Genomic DNA, 17763 nt, shown 5'->3' on the forward strand with positions numbered 1-17763 from the left:
TAGACCTGATCTGATTATCTAAAACTGGAAAAGGTCTGGATGGATTGCAGAGTTAGATGATTTCACTTTCAGGCTTATAAAGCTTATAAAATTTAGCTAGCCCCTGATGACCCTGCAAAGCGCAGCAGCTGGGAAATAATTCTGAGACAATACATTTAAAGATCAGACCAGCTGTGGATCCACATCGCCGTCTTCTCTTTGTTTACGGGGAGGCGGTTGAGGTTCGTCTTCTCCTGTGTCTTGTTTGTCCCGCTCAGCCTCCACCCAGCTCTGCGGGACGATCATCTTCTTGGGTCCGTGTGGCGGTGGACCAAGCAGGGCTTCAATGTCATCGTAGTTCACCACCTCATGCTCTAACAGCGCATTGGCCAACTGGAAAGACACACCCCAAATAGTTTTACCAATCGAACACTAAACAAAGAGGTAATACTGATGGCAGAAGGCCGAGGAAGGAAACAACTGACCAGTGTCAGCTTGTCTCTGTTGTCCAGTAGCAGCTTCTCTGTGTGTCTGTAAGCACGGGCTATCAGCATCTTAGCCTCCTGAAAGACAAACAAGTCTCAAAGCTACACTTTGTGCAACAACAGGGAGGTGATACAGTGCAGTAACAGCTAATAACATCATGGCAAAAGCTAAAAACACAATACTTTAAAGGTGATAACCAAAACTCATTCTGTTGACATTCACAGTCCCAATATGGGGCAGAGAACAGAGAACTAATCCAATTTTAGAAACCCACGTGGTCCATCTGCTGCTGCAGGCCCTGGCTGAAAGGACGACGGCCAATGGCACCTTGCTCCTCTGTGTCTGGGAACGAGACCTGGCCGACACTGTCACACATGCCGTACTGCTTCACCATAGAGTAGGCCACACGTGTCACTTTACGCAAGTCATCCTGAGCTCCTGGGGACAACGCAGTGGGGATAATGAAGACCAGGTTACACTGCAGTGTCTATATTTAGATGTTCAGCATAAATTTGCATTGTAGATACTCGGATTGAGTGTTGGTCAGTAGAACACACATTTCGATTTATCAAACTAATGAGCAAATGTAAGTGTATAGGTCAGGATAATGCACAAAAAATAACCTTCAGGAATAAGTTGTGTCAAAAGAAGAATATGTCAACAGGAACAAATCATTACCACTGTTGCTTCCCTGGTTTAATCTATCTTCTTCTAAAATACCGATTCTAAAATTTCTTGTAATTGTTTCATCTCATGGAAAACAATCTCATCTGATCATATCGAGAATTTAAAAGAACAATAAAACTTTTTTTAGACACAGTTTAAGGTCACATGTTACACTGATGTTTTTCTTCTTTCCTTCAATAATTGATATTTTAAAACAATACATAAAAACAGTACATTTCACACACCAAATGTATCACTCAAATTTGAAACACTTTTGGCCCTTAAAGAAGAATAACTCAATGATTAAAGCTTCACTTTAAGTCTGCAGTCTACTCAGTGGTCAGATTAAACAGATTTAATCTGTGATCTGTCAGCTCTTATTAGATCTAGTTCCAGTCGTGCTAACCACAGACCAAACTTCTGTTTCTATTTTGAAGTTTTCAGAACAGTTAAAGCAGCACACTTGCATTATTGTGCACTTTAAATTGAAACAGTAACGTGTTCTCATTTCAATCTGCACAGATTTTAATTCTGAGCTTCTAATGTCTCTTACTGATGACTGATGACCTGCACATGACTCTTACTAATGATGTCTTATTTTCTGATTTAACTGCTCAAAGGAATTGTTGTTTGTTTACTTGTTTCTTTCTTTCTTCCAGGTGTCTTTTTTGCAAACCCATGCATTTCATGCATTGCTTCTATTTTTAATAGGTCTGTGTACAACCTAAAAGCATGAAAGATCATTTAAAGATGTACAGTAGTCCTTCTCATCTCTTGTGGTACATAAACCCGAGCGTGTATAAGGAAATTATGTGGAAGAAAAAAAAAAAAAGTGAGAGCAGTTCACAGGAAGAAGGTGACACAGTAGACGGAGCGTACCTGTTGTAACCTTGTTAAAAGTGATAGCCTCAGCAGTTCTTCCTCCCAGAGCCATACACATCCGCTCAAACAGCTGCTCCTTGGTGAACAGGTACTGGTCACGGGGCAGGATCTGGGCAAATCCCAGAGCTGCGTTAGTCCGCGGGGCAATGGACACCTGAAAAACACACCACACGATGCATGTGACTTCATGTGAGGTTAAAACTTTGACTCTTTCTCATGTCTGTTTCAAGGCCTTTCTGTGTGTAACATTTTCTTTATTGTCTATCACACAGTGTATGAAATGTTTTAAGTAAGACTTCCTTCACTGACTCAGTCAATACTAGAACGAGACCCTTGACCTCAGTGGTCATCATTCATAATTCTGGCACAATAATGTGTACTCATTTACAAATGTACTGAGACTGACTGTGGCTCACCTGGCAACCAATAACAATCTACATGTGTCCTGATCAGTCTCTGAGAAAGAGGAGAGAGACCCAAGGTAATTTGTTCAACCTTGAGATAATAAATAGTTTTTACATCTATATAGATTTCCAAAAAGAATCACTGATTACAATAAAGTTAAAAAAGAAGACGAAAAAAGAAGAAATGACAGAGGACAATGTGTAAAATTGTTAGATGCACAGGTAGGTTGGTAGAAGTTTCCCAAGTGCTCCTCTTGAATCATTTCTTTAGACGTGTGTAGAGTTTCATGGCATCTAGAGGTGAGGATGTAACCTTATACAAGCATGCAGAATCTACGCTGGCTGCCAAACTTGCAAAAAACATGAACCTCCCTATCTAGAGCCAGCGTTCGGTTTGTCCGATCTGCGCTAAGATAAAAACCTGGTGCACAACAGGGTGCACCCGCTCTCTCTGTGGATGTAAAAGGCTCATTGTAAGGTAACAAAAAACACAGAAAGAACAAATGACTGACTGATAAGCAGTCATACACAAGTGTGTTACCTTCAATACCGCCTCTGTGTGCTCAAGTAGCCATCCCACTAAAGCGTGTCCAGACTCATGGAAGGCAACTATCCTCTGCTCCTCTTTCGACAGGATCTTGCTCTTCTTTACGCTTCCTGAAGACACACACAGATTTGTCACATTCTGCCACAGCGACAACTGAGACATATAGAATGAATTATTTATCCCCACCACTTGTACCTGCTAATACTCTCTCCACTGCATACTCAAAGTTAAAGGTATCGATGGACTTGTAACCCTCTCTGGCAGCGTGCAGGGCAGCTTCGTTGCAAATGTTCGCAATGTCTGCGCCTGCGGAGACAAAGAGAGGCGGCGACAGAGATTTTAATGATTCACCTGATGGGGGAATGACATGCTGCTAAACATCAACCGTGCTGTGCTGTGATGTCCAAAGATATAAGAGCTTATGTTTATCCATGGAGGTTTTTTTTAAATGGCCACATATGTTTACAGATGTATATGGAGGACAAAATATGTATATATAAATGTATATATATATATATACCACTGAAGCCTGGTGTGAGCTCTGCCAGACGCTGAGAGTAGAAATTAGCAGGCTGGGTCAGCTTCAGGATCTTCAGATGTTGCTCATAGATCTCCTTCCTCTCCTGAGAGACAATAGGAAGAATTAGACAAACTGACAAACTCTGTCTAAACCTGCTCCACAGTTAACTGGGAGTGTGAATCAAGAACCGGTTCCACATTGTCCAATCTATTGGGATCGTATGCCCCTGAGCTTACTGATTGCTTTTATTAATGCTGGCATCTTTTTAGACAGTTGTGCATTTCGAAACAGTGACGTCAAACTCATGTTTACACTGCTGAGAACCTGAAACAAAAAGGAATCGTGGCACATAGGAGGAAACAGCCCAAAGAGTAGCTTCATATTTACAAAAAGAGATGACATGTGTGCTAGTTATACTCTGTAATATGAGAATTGATTTATTCTTTGCAATTAGGGCTTGAATTCCAGGAATGTCATGCATGTGATACATGTTCCAATGGCATTTATTCCCAGTCACACACAGAAGCACAGCATCAAACAACATCGCTGTTTAATTAAAGGTCGCTGGCAACTGTGAGTACCTGCAGTGTGGGCAGATCTATAAAGATGTGCCTGTCCAGTCTGCCTGGTCTCATTAGAGCGTTGTCCAGGATATCTGCTCTGTTAGTGGAAGCAAGTACAATGACGTGGTCGGTTGTTCCCATTCCTGCGAAAGAAGGAGAGTTCAGTGTTTCACTATTCTGACACCTCCGGTGACAACAAACTGCCCCGAAATGTTGTACTCACCATCCATCTCTACCAGCAGCTGGTTGAGGGTCTGCTCCTCTTCAGTGTTGGAGAAACCTGACATGTTGGTGGAGCGCTTCTTTCCCACAGCATCGATCTCATCTATGTAGACGATGCAGGGTGCTCGGCCTCGAGCCTCCTTGAACAGACTCCTGACCCTAGCAGCACCCAGGCCTACACACAAACACAACATAAGCAGTAACATATCTCAGCTGCACCTTCAATATGGCTGCCATATAAAGGTTCATCTATTATAACCAACAGCATCTTCGCTCATATTATTTATCAGCGTCATCTCAACATGCATTGACGGATTATATGCTATATTAAACCGCAGGTGTCATCTTTACAGACCTCCAATGACCTCCACAAACTCAGAGCCAGCCATGGCCAGAAAGGGCACCTGGGCCTCAGTGGCTACAGCCTTAGCCAGCAGAGTCTTCCCACAGCCTGGAGGCCCAAGCAGCAACGCACCCTTGGGAACCTTGGCTCCCAGCTGGAGGTATCGCTCTGGATTCTGAAAACAGATAACATCAGTGTGGTAAGAAACAATGGAGAACTAAAGGTTTTACTCATGAGACGTGAGATGGTGGATGGTGGAAATGATTACAGGACCAACACATATTGCTACGAGTCTGGTTTCTTACCTTAAGGTAGTCCACAAATTCCTTTACTTCCATCTTAGCTTCGTGCATGCCTGCTACATCTTTGAAACTCACGCCTTTACCCGACTTGCCGTCCACAATGGTGAACTTGGCCATCTTTAGCTGATTCTGTTGAGCGTGTTGTAACATTTAGTTAATAAACTAGTTAAATTAGTGAAACAAGATAAGAATTAATGGATAAATGCCAATTTTGATTATGTGGTTTCACTCACAAAAGCACTGAAGCCGCCCTCTCTGCCACCCATGCCTGCTAGTCGAAAGATATACCAGAGAATAGCCACGCCAATGGCAGCCATCCCCAGAGCGTAGACTGCACTGCAAAGAAAACAGATTTTAAAATGTTGTATGTCTTTGACACGGCATTCCTTCAAATTGCTTCTAAACATGGATTCCTTTTGAATTAAAGTCTGCTTTGAAAAAAGGTTTGTATGTTCTTACTTCCCAAAGAATCCAGTGCGTTTGTAGGACACAGGTATCCTGTCCTTGGAGTCGATATTCAGCTCTTCTTCAGCAGCTCTCAGCTTCTCCTCAAATTTGTCGATGTTGGCAACCTGCATTCTGTACATGAGCGCCAGCCTCTGCGAGGTGAGAAACGGGGGCAGGGAATGAGAGGTGAGCATGCACACGTGCTGTAAGAGTTCAGACGTGATCAGGTTAAATCTGGCACAACATACAGGCCTTCCAAAAATGACCGCTCCAGGGTGAAGGTAGATTTCTACAATGTCGCTCTCGGGAACGACTTGCACCCGTGACACCTCTCCTTTGGCCAACATCTCATTGACAAAGTCATTCCAAGAGATGTTACCGCCGCTGGTATTAATACTGTTCAGCAGGGTCATGATGATGGCTATAATGAAGAGGGTCCGCAGACGCTCACGGTACATCTGGTCCTCTTGCTCACGGCGTTTCTTCTCCTCTGAAAGGTGAGGAAGATTATTGGTGGTGGTGTGGTGTGGTTATAGAAGAGCCACTTTCCAAGCAGCTAAAGTAACTCATCACTTACCTTCATCTTCCTGTGGAGTTTTTCCCTTTGGTCCATTACTTTTTTTTTTCTCTTGCTTAGACTGAGACTTACTGAAGAAGTTTGTTGCCCCTGAAATCAAAGTATTTGCATCATACGTTGCTATAAATAAAATTTAGAAAGCAAGCAAATGAGTATAATCATACTACAGTCACAAATGTGAGTGTTTACCTAATAGATTTACAAGACCGACAGGGTTCCTCAGCAAGTTGTTCCTGATTAACTCTTTGCTGATTCCGACCATGCCGGGACCCAACGGTCTGTGGAGAAGACTCTAAAATGAGAACATGGTGACAAAACATTAGAAAAAATGTGACAGAGACTTGGTTTGCATGTGCATCACAGTCCACAGCAGAATAACACTTTAAGCACTTTTGTTCACATCATTCTGACTGCAGACTGAGAAACAGACCCAAAGGAGTTCACAGTTCATTCTGAATGCAAGGGGGATTCCCTTAACACTTTAGTAGTGGGCCGTCAATGATTGTCACTGTCAGTCGACCACTTCCAAACACAGTCAGCAGGTGATCCTGACAATTTAAGTGAATATTCTGATGTTAAACTCAAGGAGAGCTCACACTCTGTGCTGCCAAAGAGTGAATTAGGATATATATATATATATATATATATATAATCTGTTATTAATGTAACAGATCAGAGCTATTGAGAGTTTTTCTGCGTTTCACTCACATCACTAACATCCATGAACACAAGCCAGATCATGGTGAATCTGTATTTACATTTACACTTACCTGAATGAGTTTCTGTGGCTGACCTGTGAGTGTCCGCTGTGATCTAGAAAGCAGCAGCTTGGTGACATTGTCCCACCTGGACAGCACATTTGTAACACCGTCTGGATTGGATTTCTGGTTGTTTACTAATAATAAATGGGAGTTTCGCCTTGACAGCGTCCACAACAGAGCTCTGCTGTGTTTCCTGCAAAGGGCAGCGCGCTGCTGCAACAACAACAGAGCTGACATAGTGTCATTGAACGCTGCGTATTAACTTAACAAGTGTAATGCCATAGCTGTGCGCTTTGTATGAGCCGTAACACTTTTGTTTATCTCCAGTTAGCTCGCTGTGTTATTCAACGGTGCAGCCGCGCAAAGATGTCATCGGCACAGTGACCGCTCACTCCCGGCTGCTTCCTGCGCACGGAGAGAAAGCAAAGCAAACTAACTAAACAATATGTATTTACTGCAAACGTGACTTTATCGTCTGTGTATAATCCCCGTCGTTGTTGTTGTTCAGGCTGTGTTTAATGGATATTGAATGTTACACGGTGTAGCACATCTCGTAGCATTACAAAGCATCTTTGCTCGAACTTTGAACTTCAACCTCGCCGTGCTCTTCAAGGAGCTGCGAGCTGCGCAGAGGTTTGCGCAGGTTTCAGGCAATACAAACAGCGAGCTGTGATTTAGATTTACTGGAGGTTTATCGCTGTTCATTTGTGTCCGCTTTTTAACAGATAATATTGAAGGTTTATAACGTGGCAAAGTAAAAAAAATCCGCATGTTTAACTTGGGAATGCACATTCACTGCGCAACAAACCCGACATATGAATTTTATTCACTGGCCCTTAATGTTGAAACACTTTATGGACTCATCTGTATTGTGCTGTATGAGATACTGGCGTGTGTGTCTTTGTGTATTTTGAGAATTTAAAAATCAAAACATTATCATATCAGCTCTATGGACTACGGAACATTCAAGGATTCAAGGATTCAAGGAGTTTTTATTGTCATTGCAGCACATGTAAAACATGGGATGAAACGAAATTGGTTTCCCCTGGTCCCGGAGCAGCCCGATATCAAATATAAAATATTATTTAAAAAAATAAAATAAAATAAAAAATAAATAAATAAAATATAGAGAAATAATAAATGAATAATATAATATATAATATATATATAATATATATATATATATATATATATATATATTATATAGAGAGATATATAGAAAGAGAATATAAAATATAAAAATGTACATGAGTTTTCCAGTACCTACCAAGGAACGAGAAAAGAGCAACAAACATACACATGTGTGTAATGTATGTGTGTATACATATAGTAGATTGCATATTGGTATTCTGCCACAACAATAAAACAACACAAAACACGGACATACTATAAATGATATGTAAATAATACTTAATGCCCTGGGTAGAGAGCTGGGACAGTTAAAAACAAACAAAAAATAGAAATATGATAACATTAGTAATGCAAATGCAAGTTTTCACCTTCTTAAATTTAACATTATCAATAATACTATAATAATAAATAACAATAATGATGATGATGATGATGAACAATAAATAATAAATAATAATAAATAATATAAGTAATAATAATAATAATAATAATAGGCCTATCTGTACTGTCGTTTTAAATATAAAATACTACAAGTATTTTCTCCATGTGCTGCCACTACAGCAGTACTACTACAGTAGTCCAGCAGAGTGCGATATTGGCTGATTTAGTAGAGCTCAGTAGACCTTACCTCAGTTAGTTTTAGCTAAATTAATACATATAAACACATTTTGTCGCCACTTATGAAATAAAGCTCATAAAGAAGCTGTCACACGTTTTGGGATGAAGAATCTGGGCTCGGTCTGTCGGTTCACTTCCCACATAATCGCCTCAGGAAGTCGTTTTAATCTCCTCTTCAGTCAGTGAAATAAACTCACCATACTCATCATAAAATCATACAGATTGCTGCCCCCTCACATCCCTATCTCTGATGTAAATAACCATTCACAGCAACGTTGTCATAATAAGCGACGTGTACAGGTCAGTTTGAGTGACACATTCAGTCAACCAATAAGAGTGGAGAGAGCTTTGAGCCAATGGAAGTCCTCCTTTCATCCTCCAGCGTTTCAAAGTCACATTTATTTCAACTAGCTGGTTTTCACATAGCGCTGCTTTCTTGACAACTGTCTTCTCTGACCCATACCCGGTGTTTAAGGTCTGACACTTTACTATAGAAATACATTATATATATACACCATACTTTTGTGAGAAGGGAATTAACAAATAAAGTGATTTAAAAACAGTTTTCGTAGTGCACATCAGCAATTGCACTTTAAATAACATTATGAAAAATCTAAATGTATAAACAACGAGTCAGAGTCAACAAATAATTCTAGAAACAGAATAACAACGAGCGCACCCAATGTCAGTACTCCATTTCCTTTTCTCGGTCTCCAACTATATAATGGAGTGTGCTCTGATGCGTTGCGAAACTGTGAACAGCGTCAGCCATGTTGGGGCCCTTCTTGCGTTCGCTCTGGAGGGAGAGCGGGCTACTGCGTGGATCCAAAATGGAGGCAGTTTCACCCCTGTGCTGAAAACGGTATCCGCCCACAGCTCCGGCGCCAATCGGGATGCTCGTTTCATTCCCGAACCGTTTCCGTCCCGAGCGTCCACACACACACACACACACACACACACACACACACACACACTGAAGTCAAAGGCCGCTCGAAAACCGCTCGAATGGGTTGGCGGAGAGGATTAAACCGAAACAAAATATGATCTTTTGACGGTCTACGTTCACCCAAGCAAGCCTGCCGTCGTGCTAATGGAGTGTTAAAGGTTCGTAGTTTGTGGTGAGGATGAAATAGCCGCGCTGTAAAACGCGTTTCCGTGGATATTTCGTTGCTTTTTTTTCTCTCTTTGGACGTCTGTGTTTGTTGCTCTGCACGGTTTGAACAAGCTAGCGCTAGCCTCGAGTCTTAAGTGAGCTGCGATGGTCGCTCCGAGTTTATGCGGATGTCTCCGGACCAGTCTGTACTGAACCGACGGCAACAAATGGGATCATCCAGCATCGGCCGAAAACATCGCGGCATAGACTAAAACATTAAAGATTCAGATAACTCTTTGAAATTTGTGGATATTCACACAGAGGTAAGTTGCATTTTACTCCACCACCCCCCCGCACAGCTAAAGCGTTAACAACAACAAACGGACTATTTGTGTCCCCGTGGTTAACTCCAGTCGATGTGTGTTGCGACAAAGGTCAACTCGCACTGTCTTTTATTTAAATACGTTTTAAGCATTTTAATGTTTTATATTTATGTAGTTCACTTTGTTTTTGCTGCATATACGTACATTTTTAGCTCGCTGCTCTGCTTCTTGAACGCAGCCTTGCTATGGTTTGGGCTCTGCTGTGTTTTGAAATGTTGATTTTAAAAAAGGCCATTTAAATTCAAGTGTATTACACATTGATGAGCTACCTCCTTGTTGTTGTTGTTGTTGTTGTTGTAGCCTCATTTAGCTGTGGTGAATCATTGTCTATGTGTGGTGGGACTGGCACAAGGTTGTGTGTTGATATATATTTTTTTATAATTAAATGTATTTAATTATAAAAGCAGATAGAGCTCCATAAAGTGCAAAAGAACAAACCCTGGCTGTGAATGCTTGTCTTGGAAGCAAAAAATATTTATTTTATGGTCAATTTGACTCATTTTTCTTTTTAAATATGTTTCATATTAAGGATTAGCACTAACACCCCAAACAACAATCATTATGTTTCTAAAGTGAGTGGCGGCAATTTAAAAATAAAATACTACCTGCTTTTCCAGTTAATTGTGCACAGTGTCATAAATTCCTGTCATGAAGCACTATGTCTTGTTCCTTGCACATCATGATGTGCTTACAAGCCTGGCTGTGAGGAAAGCAATGAATTTAGATTGTCATAACTAAACCTGATGAAGAAAAATGAGTTTGTGTTATGTTGGACTATTAAAAGAATTTTGAAATGCCCACAGGCTATCTGGATTCATCATGAAGTGTGTGTAGACTAACAGCGGGCTGTAAGGACAGATAACTGTCACAATTACTTCAGTTAGTCGACTGGAGTGTTTTCTGTGTTAAATAACATGTCATGGAGGGAGCACGACATGGTGGGATGTTTTGAGATGTGCCGTGGAGGAAATGGAATATGGAGGAGAAGCTCTCCACTTTGGTGCAGTACCAATGCTGAGGAAAACACTGCAGTGCCGCTGGTGGTGTTTTCCACCAAGATACTGAGAGTGTTTTAGCTTGTTGGGGCGTTCATGTTGACTACACTGCAGAGGCAGTGATGCATATCTCTGTCTCCCCTGAGCTTGTGTAGGTCCTATTTCTCTGCGCTACAGTTCAAGCTTCAATTCAAATGGAATCACAAGCCCCGTCCTGTTATACATGCAGATTCTGGTGTGTGGGATCTGGATGCAAACTGGGCGTTTGTGCAGATTTCTGAACACACGTTCTCTCTACGTTACCATGCACCACTGACGTGTTTACATTGTGAATGTAAGGCGACCCACATACAGAAGTTTCTCTTTAACACATGAAGCGTAATCTATAGCCTTTTATACAGCACGTTCAAGGCGGATGGCGCACCAGTATTCCACCTCGCTTTTCTGTAAAGAACGTACAAACACGGAACGGGGGGTATTGTTGCTTCGCCATTAAGGCAGCAGTGGAGGTGGCTACGGTGCCCATATACATCTGTGTGAAATGGGGACGATCCCGAATGTTTTGATGACGTGTTCTGTGGTGATTTTTTTTTTTTTTTAAAGCAGCTAGCAGCAGTTGCCAGCTAAGTGGAAGCAACTTTGGCATGAATGTGCAGCGGCTTCAAGACTCGCTGGAGGGCTCGCAGTGCTGTTGTCGGCCGCTAACGCCGTACCAGACGTCCAAACACTGTGTTACACGTCACTCCAGCATGCTATCTAAAAGCAAACACCGGGGCAACATTATGCTGGCGTCGTGTTTGTTTGGTTGAGTGTACAAAAGCCGGCTCAATGACCGCTCTTCTTTAGGGCAGTATTTCAGGATCTCTGTTTAAAAAAGGGCTAGTGTGTCACTGAATGCCAATGAATCTGATGGTTGAATTTCTTTGCTCTTTGACATTATATGCTGCATCGCAGGCCCGTTTTGTAGTGGGCCTCGTTTATTTCTCCGTATACTCGTGTTGAATTCTAGATTATTGCAGAAGTAGCCGATCCAAGAGGACCTACAGCAGAGTGTGTTCCTGGAAATGAGGCATGATGAAATGGCATGTTGATGTTTACAGTTGATGCAGCAGATTTTAGTAGATATTTTAGAGTTTGAAGTAAGACTAATTCTCGTCATAAGTTAGGATAATGGCCATGCTACTCGACGTTCACTTCCCGTTAGTGATGGTTGTGTTTTTTTTTTTTCCCGTTCCTAGAAGTTGGACCCGAAGATTGAACTAAGCTCTCTCCTAGCAACAGGAAATGGAGTTCTGCCGGGTTCAGAAAGTCATGAGATGTGATCGTAGCTCGGGGTTACATGTTTCGTGTGACAGAAAAGGCAAGGCAACACGTCTTTGTGTTTCTGTCCGTCTACTGCAGTGGCTCTCATGTCTTCCGACTCCCATTAATAGCCGTATTACCCAGATGCAGGACATCTGCTGACCCGTGTGCAGATAGTCAGCTCCTGGGTTGCTTCCACATCAGTCTGTGTGTTGTCGTAAACATGCCCGATCGCTCCGTTTCTCCTCCTCAATCTTTAAATTGAGGATTTGTGTTGCCTATCTGATTCTTAGGTGGCCTGACATATATTTGTTTTTTTTAAAGCTGACTAAAAGGCTTAGTCCATGCATCTAGAGTGAAAGCTGAAGAACAAGAGCTGCTTGATTGCCGTGTGCGATGACCTGTCAGAGTCACAGTCATCACAACGTGAAAAACACGTCAGGCGTCATGTACAAGAGCGGGCTGATTTTTAGAAATGCAGATGCAGAAAGCACTGCAGTGTATGCGCAGTAGACATCATGTTTCAAAATATGACTCTGCATATTAACTTTCAGCTGCACAGTTTACTATATTCTCATAAACAATCATTTTTATGCCTATTGTCATTTACTGCTAATACATTAAATCTATCACTGTCAGTTTTAGCGACTCTGAGCCACATGTTCTTGGTGAAACCCATTTTGTGTGTGTGTGTGTGTGTACATGGTTAACTTTCTGCTTTCGTAGTAACATTTGTCAGCGAGGCTTGGCTTATAATTCACGCTGGACCAGCACAGTCCAGTTAAAAGTGATTAAGGCGACCAATCTGTCATCCTTGGCACCACAAAGCTGATTGCTTGTAGCCACCCTGGCAGTTTGGATGTTTTAGTTTTGATATTTTGCAAGGTTACTGGGTTTATATATTTGGATTTGGCCATGGTGTCTTGATGAGACAGGCCCTGTGTAGTGCTGGAACATTGAGTTAGTCAGCAGAAAATGAATTTTTGGTAATCAATCACTAAAGTAATTTATCAAGTAAAAACACCAAACTCCAGCTGGTTTCAGCTGCTCAGGATGTTCATCTTTTTCACATCACTGTAAATCGCTTGGTACCTTTTTGGATTATTGTTATTTTTTTGACTGTTAAACGAAATAAGCAGTTTTAAGACATCAGTGTGGGCTCTAATAGCGAGACATGTAATAGGCATTTCTGATTATTTCTGACAGTTTATGACATAAGCGGCTCATCAGTTAATTAAAAAGGTAACTGACGATGAAGACAAAATGATCAGCCCCACTCCTGTTTTCTTTATTTCGTTTAAGTTGCAAGAAAAAGACCAGGCTGTTGAGATAAAACCGGTCTCTTCCTTCCATAATGTTTCTCAATCCTAGTGTTCCTTAAAAAGCATGTTTTGTTTTTGTTTCATTAGCTGTGGTAATATCTTCAGTAGTGACCCCAAACACCGCTGCTCTTGTTAGAGTTCCTAAATGTGAGACATTACACTGACACAAAACTTTGTGGTTTTGTTTACATGTGATATTATAAGTAATGTGTTATATAATAATAATAATACGATGCGTGGGCGGCTGACATCGTACACAGTGCGCTGTGCGGTTCCTTCCTTTCGGATCTTGCCGAGAAACCTCGTGGCGGTTCAAAGACTAAAGACTGGAAAAATAAAGCAGGCAGTCGTGCGAGTTGTAAGAGGGAAAAGAAGCCTTTAGCAGAAACTCCAGCACCCACTCGGCCTGCCTTCTGTCCATGCAGGCTCTCCCCTCCCCCTCTCGTGCTGAGAGTGTGGTCCTTTTAGGTAAACAAGCATGGCTACTCCTGTTTCTTGCCTGTCTTTGTCTCTGCCTTTTTCTTTTTTCACCCCCCCACATCCCCCCTCTGTCTCGGTTTCTGTCTCACTCCCCTCTCTTCCTCCCTGTTCGAGTTGTGTAAATCTTTTATAGCTGCTGTTCTACCAGCACAATCTCTGCGGATACTCAAATGGCATCTGAAGCCCTTTGAAATTCAGCCTAGTCCTTTGCCCCCTCCTCTATCCTCGAAGTGAAATGGAACAAAATGGCGGGCCCCAATCCTGCTGTTTCCCTCAGGGACTGTGGAGCCTCATTTCGGGGGTTTAGGAGGGTCCTGGTGGTTGATGGCGTCTTTAACTGGAGTTAGGTTGTGCTTACTTCCTAGCCTTCCGCTGCACCGCACTCGATAATATTTTCTCTTCCCCGAGTGTCTCGCACATCAAAGGGAAAGGTCCTCTATTCTGGCGTGCTGCTGCTTCTCCAGAAATGTGCTTTTTTCCAGACTCGGCTTTTGATCTTTCTGATCGAAGCTTGGAAAAGGAATATTTTGTGCTCTTGTTTTTTTGAAGGGAAACTTACTGACATGCTATGCAGAAAATCTCAAAAACATGTATCACACAGGAAAATGCCACGCTGTCATAAATGACATTGCAACATTGGCTACCCGGCAGCATAGCTAATTTCTCACTAGTAATATAGTAAGGTGAATAACGGCATGTTTATTTGAAGCTGGAGTAGATGTGACACTTGTGTGAAAGTGTTTGGCTCCGTAGAGGCCTACAGGGTACTGTTTTATTAGGCTACACTTTCAGTTTCATTCTGAATGACACTACTCCAAAGAGACTCACTGTTAAGTTTGAGTCATAATGGTCTCACATTGAACTCTGCAAATGAATTTATCAACTGTTGATGAACACACCTTCTTAGCAGACATGCTACTGCTGAAATTCCACATAGGTGACTCATCTAAAGGAGGAATGATAAAAGGTGAAAGTCTTGGCCACAGAAAGCACCTCCGTGTCTGTGTTCCACGCTGAGAGAACCTGAGTAGGTAGCGCTATTAGGCAAATGGCCGCGTGCCTCGGCCTCTGCGTGCATGAATTAGGGGTGTTGCAGTCCTGGAGACAACAGTTGGCCTTCTGATTGGATGTGCTGCTGAGCAGGAGGCTGCGCGGGGATGATGTATTATCCATATGTGGCATTGGAAATGTTCTGAGGTTAGTTGGCCAGGTCTGGGAGCAGAGACAGTCTGTGTGGTGTGTGTCCCTCTGGTCTCTGCTTTTTCTGGACTGTTCGAGCCTGTTGCTGACATGCAGGAAAAAAAAAAAGACAGGACAGGCTCGCTCGCTCTGGACTTGCTTACCTTCTCTGTTTCTCCTCCTCAATCTTCCCGTTCTGAAAGGGGTTTTCCATGCCTATCTAAAGCTAAGGTGGCTGACCCATATGTTTTTTGTTTTTTTTAAACCTCGTAATAAGCTGTGTTCTAAAACTGAACGTAGTGCTCGCATCATGGTGAGGTCTGAGAGTGAAAGTGTCAGAATTAGCTAGATGTGACGCTGTATTTGTGTAAACGCTTTTTCTGTGATTATAATCGTGGAAGGCTTTTATTGTGAAGTGACCATGTGAAGAATGTCCGCCATTACACCAGCTTTGCTGTTTTACACTGAACCTAACATCGGCAGCAAAATGCTGCCCCAGTTTGTGCTTCAAGATGGCATGCCCCGCATTCCAGATACAAACAGACACTTTTGGTAGCTCCACTTCCTCAATGTAGGTGGAGGGGATCTTCACAGTTGGGAAGCAACACACAGGAGATTTACTTTGGACGTTGAAGCCTTTATTCACTCACTAACTGTACAGTGCACTGTACAGACTGACAACTTCACCGCTCACCTTTTCCACTGCACTGCCTGCATTCGCCTCCACTTTCTGCCACTCCTTCTCAACATCACACACACACACGTGCATGTCCCATCCTGCTGCTTCACCCTCGATTAGGTTAGCGTGGTATTATTGAGCTAAGGAGCTGGACTAAATCTGCGGTGGAACATGTTAACCAGGGCAGAGCTGCAGATCGGTGGTGGGGAGCACCGATGGTGGTACGAATCCAGTAATGAAGTCATGTCGCTGGAAATCAGTGTGTCCCCAAAGGAGTGCCTTAAACACTGTCGTTTACACAGTATTGCTGTTCCAAAACTGGAACCATACTGTGTTTTTGAACAGTCTTGACAGATTTGTCTTCATTGCGGTGTCTGGAAGAGTGATGTGATGATGAATGCGATACACGTGGAAACAGTTTTGTCTTCTGTGTTCCACATCACTATAGAGATTGTAGAGAACAGGATTTTGTGTCCTGTCCCTGCCCAACCTGAGATAAATAAAAAAAAAAATGACTGGGATTTATTGCCACTTTGAGAAGTCGCTTCATGCTGGCTACTCTTGTGCTCAAAAGCAAACGGCTAGCCGATATCAGTTTTCTTTAAGCCCTCTTGTACACGGGCCGGCCTCTTCATGTCAGGCATAAGCTATAAGATGCGACAGAGGGGGGGTGAGGGTGAGGGTGTTAGGACAGAAGGGTCGGGGTGGGGGGGGGGGGGGGTCGAGGTGGTGTGGCCTGGCTGAATCTCAATCACCAAGGCCCTTCAGCAGGGCCGGCCTTTTGATGGGCCAGCTGCAGCCATTCATCCACCCATTTACATTGAAATGCAACAACAGGAAGGGGGGAGGGGAGGACCGCGGGGAGATGGGCCTCCGCGCTTGTGCGGGTGGGATGTGAATGAAAAGCAAAGGCATACCTAAATACCAAAGAGTCCGTCAGTCGAGGCCCATGCCCCTGCTTACCAATGCACGCAGCCATACTTTGCCCCCCCTCCTCCCAGCATGCTGTGGGGCAGTATACTTAACACAAAGGATCTAAACACCCTTTTTGACCACTACCTGCATTTTCACCACTCAGCTCTTTTCTGTCTTTACAACCAGGCTGGTGGCTATAAAGAGGCTGTGATTCATCCTCTCTACTGTTACACCTATTGTTGATGCTGCTTTTTGTGCCCTGCCTCCTTCATATTTTTGCGGGTAATTGCCTTCAGACCGATGATTTACTCGCGTGAATTCTTTATCAAGGCTTATTTATGAAGCCCGTCTGGGCCGCATAGTTTTTGGGTTCTTGTTCCCGGCTCACTGTAATGGAGGTCATATTGTGCTATTGGCTGGTGGAAGAAGCCCCGTTCTGTAACTCATTAGGGGCTTCAGACACAAAGACACAAACTGTAGTTCAGACAAATGAGGCCAGTGTGTCATTTTTCCCGAGTTCATCCAGCTTTCCAGGATAACTTGGACGTCCTCGGAGGTGTGCATGTGACATTGATTGAGAGGCGTTTTGGGGAATGTGTTAAACTCATGCTCAGACCGGCAACATCACTGCATCATTAACCGCTGTGCTCTCATTAATTTCAATGAGACCAATGCCCGGCAGCAAAAAAAAATGGGCGGAAAACCTGATTCTGACTTTGTAAACTTGTAACTTGTGATCATTTATTGGAGGATAAATGATCGTTGGCGTGAGGATTTTCCAGGATTATAAAATACTGCGTCTTTAATCTATTGGATCTATCATTTCACCTGGAATTACTAGCTCATATTTCATCATCTCACCGTGATCCGTAGCAAAATTCCCACACTAACACGTTCACGTGCCGTCACCAACTAGAAGATGTCTCATCGGGAGACACACCTCTAGTAAAACGTTTGTTTTGACGTT

At 42.7% G+C, this 17763-nt stretch overlaps 2 protein-coding genes across 5 annotated transcripts in view; one reads left to right on the forward strand and one right to left on the reverse strand.

The window, feature by feature from the left end:
* Positions 1 to 66: 66 nt before the first annotated feature.
* spg7 (SPG7 matrix AAA peptidase subunit, paraplegin) lies at positions 67 to 7284 on the reverse strand. The gene is made up of 17 exons (XM_010731192.3): positions 6709 to 7284; positions 6128 to 6230; positions 5939 to 6028; positions 5610 to 5851; positions 5374 to 5513; positions 5148 to 5250; positions 4918 to 5043; positions 4625 to 4787; positions 4271 to 4444; positions 4066 to 4190; positions 3485 to 3587; positions 3160 to 3270; positions 2959 to 3074; positions 2011 to 2167; positions 740 to 903; positions 465 to 542; positions 67 to 372 (listed from the first exon to the last, which is right to left on the reverse strand). Exons 1-17 carry the CDS (start codon positions 6934 to 6936, stop codon positions 163 to 165), a joined length of 2433 nt encoding a protein of 810 aa, XP_010729494.2. The 5' UTR covers positions 6937 to 7284; the 3' UTR covers positions 67 to 162.
* A 2107-nt stretch (positions 7285 to 9391) lies between these two features.
* The window catches only part of ankrd11 (ankyrin repeat domain 11), a 92332-nt gene continuing 83960 nt past the window's right edge, over positions 9392 to 17763 (forward strand). For 2 of the 4 annotated variants that reach the window (XM_010731193.3, XM_019253900.2), the window contains exon 1: positions 9392 to 9864. The gene's annotated coding sequence lies outside the window, so the exon portion shown is untranslated. The remainder of the gene's footprint in view (positions 9865 to 17763) is intronic. The other 2 variants (XM_019253899.2, XM_027281282.1) reach the window with 1 other exon arrangement.

This window comes from Larimichthys crocea, chromosome VIII (genome assembly GCF_000972845.2).
Source record: "Larimichthys crocea isolate SSNF chromosome VIII, L_crocea_2.0, whole genome shotgun sequence".
NCBI lineage: Eukaryota > Metazoa > Chordata > Actinopteri > Sciaenidae > Larimichthys > Larimichthys crocea.

Coding starts and splice junctions, on each gene's coding strand:
- spg7 (XM_010731192.3), bottom strand. CDS start 6,936: ATGTCAGCTCTGTTGTTGTTGCAGCAGCGCGCTGCCCTTTGCAGGAAA. Junction 5,852..5,938: donor AACTCCACAGGAAGATGAAG/GTAAGTGATGAG, acceptor CTCACCTTTCAG/AGGAGAAGAAACGCCGTGAG. Junction 3,075..3,159: donor AGTGGAGAGAGTATTAGCAG/GTACAAGTGGTG, acceptor GTGTGTCTTCAG/GAAGCGTAAAGAAGAGCAAG.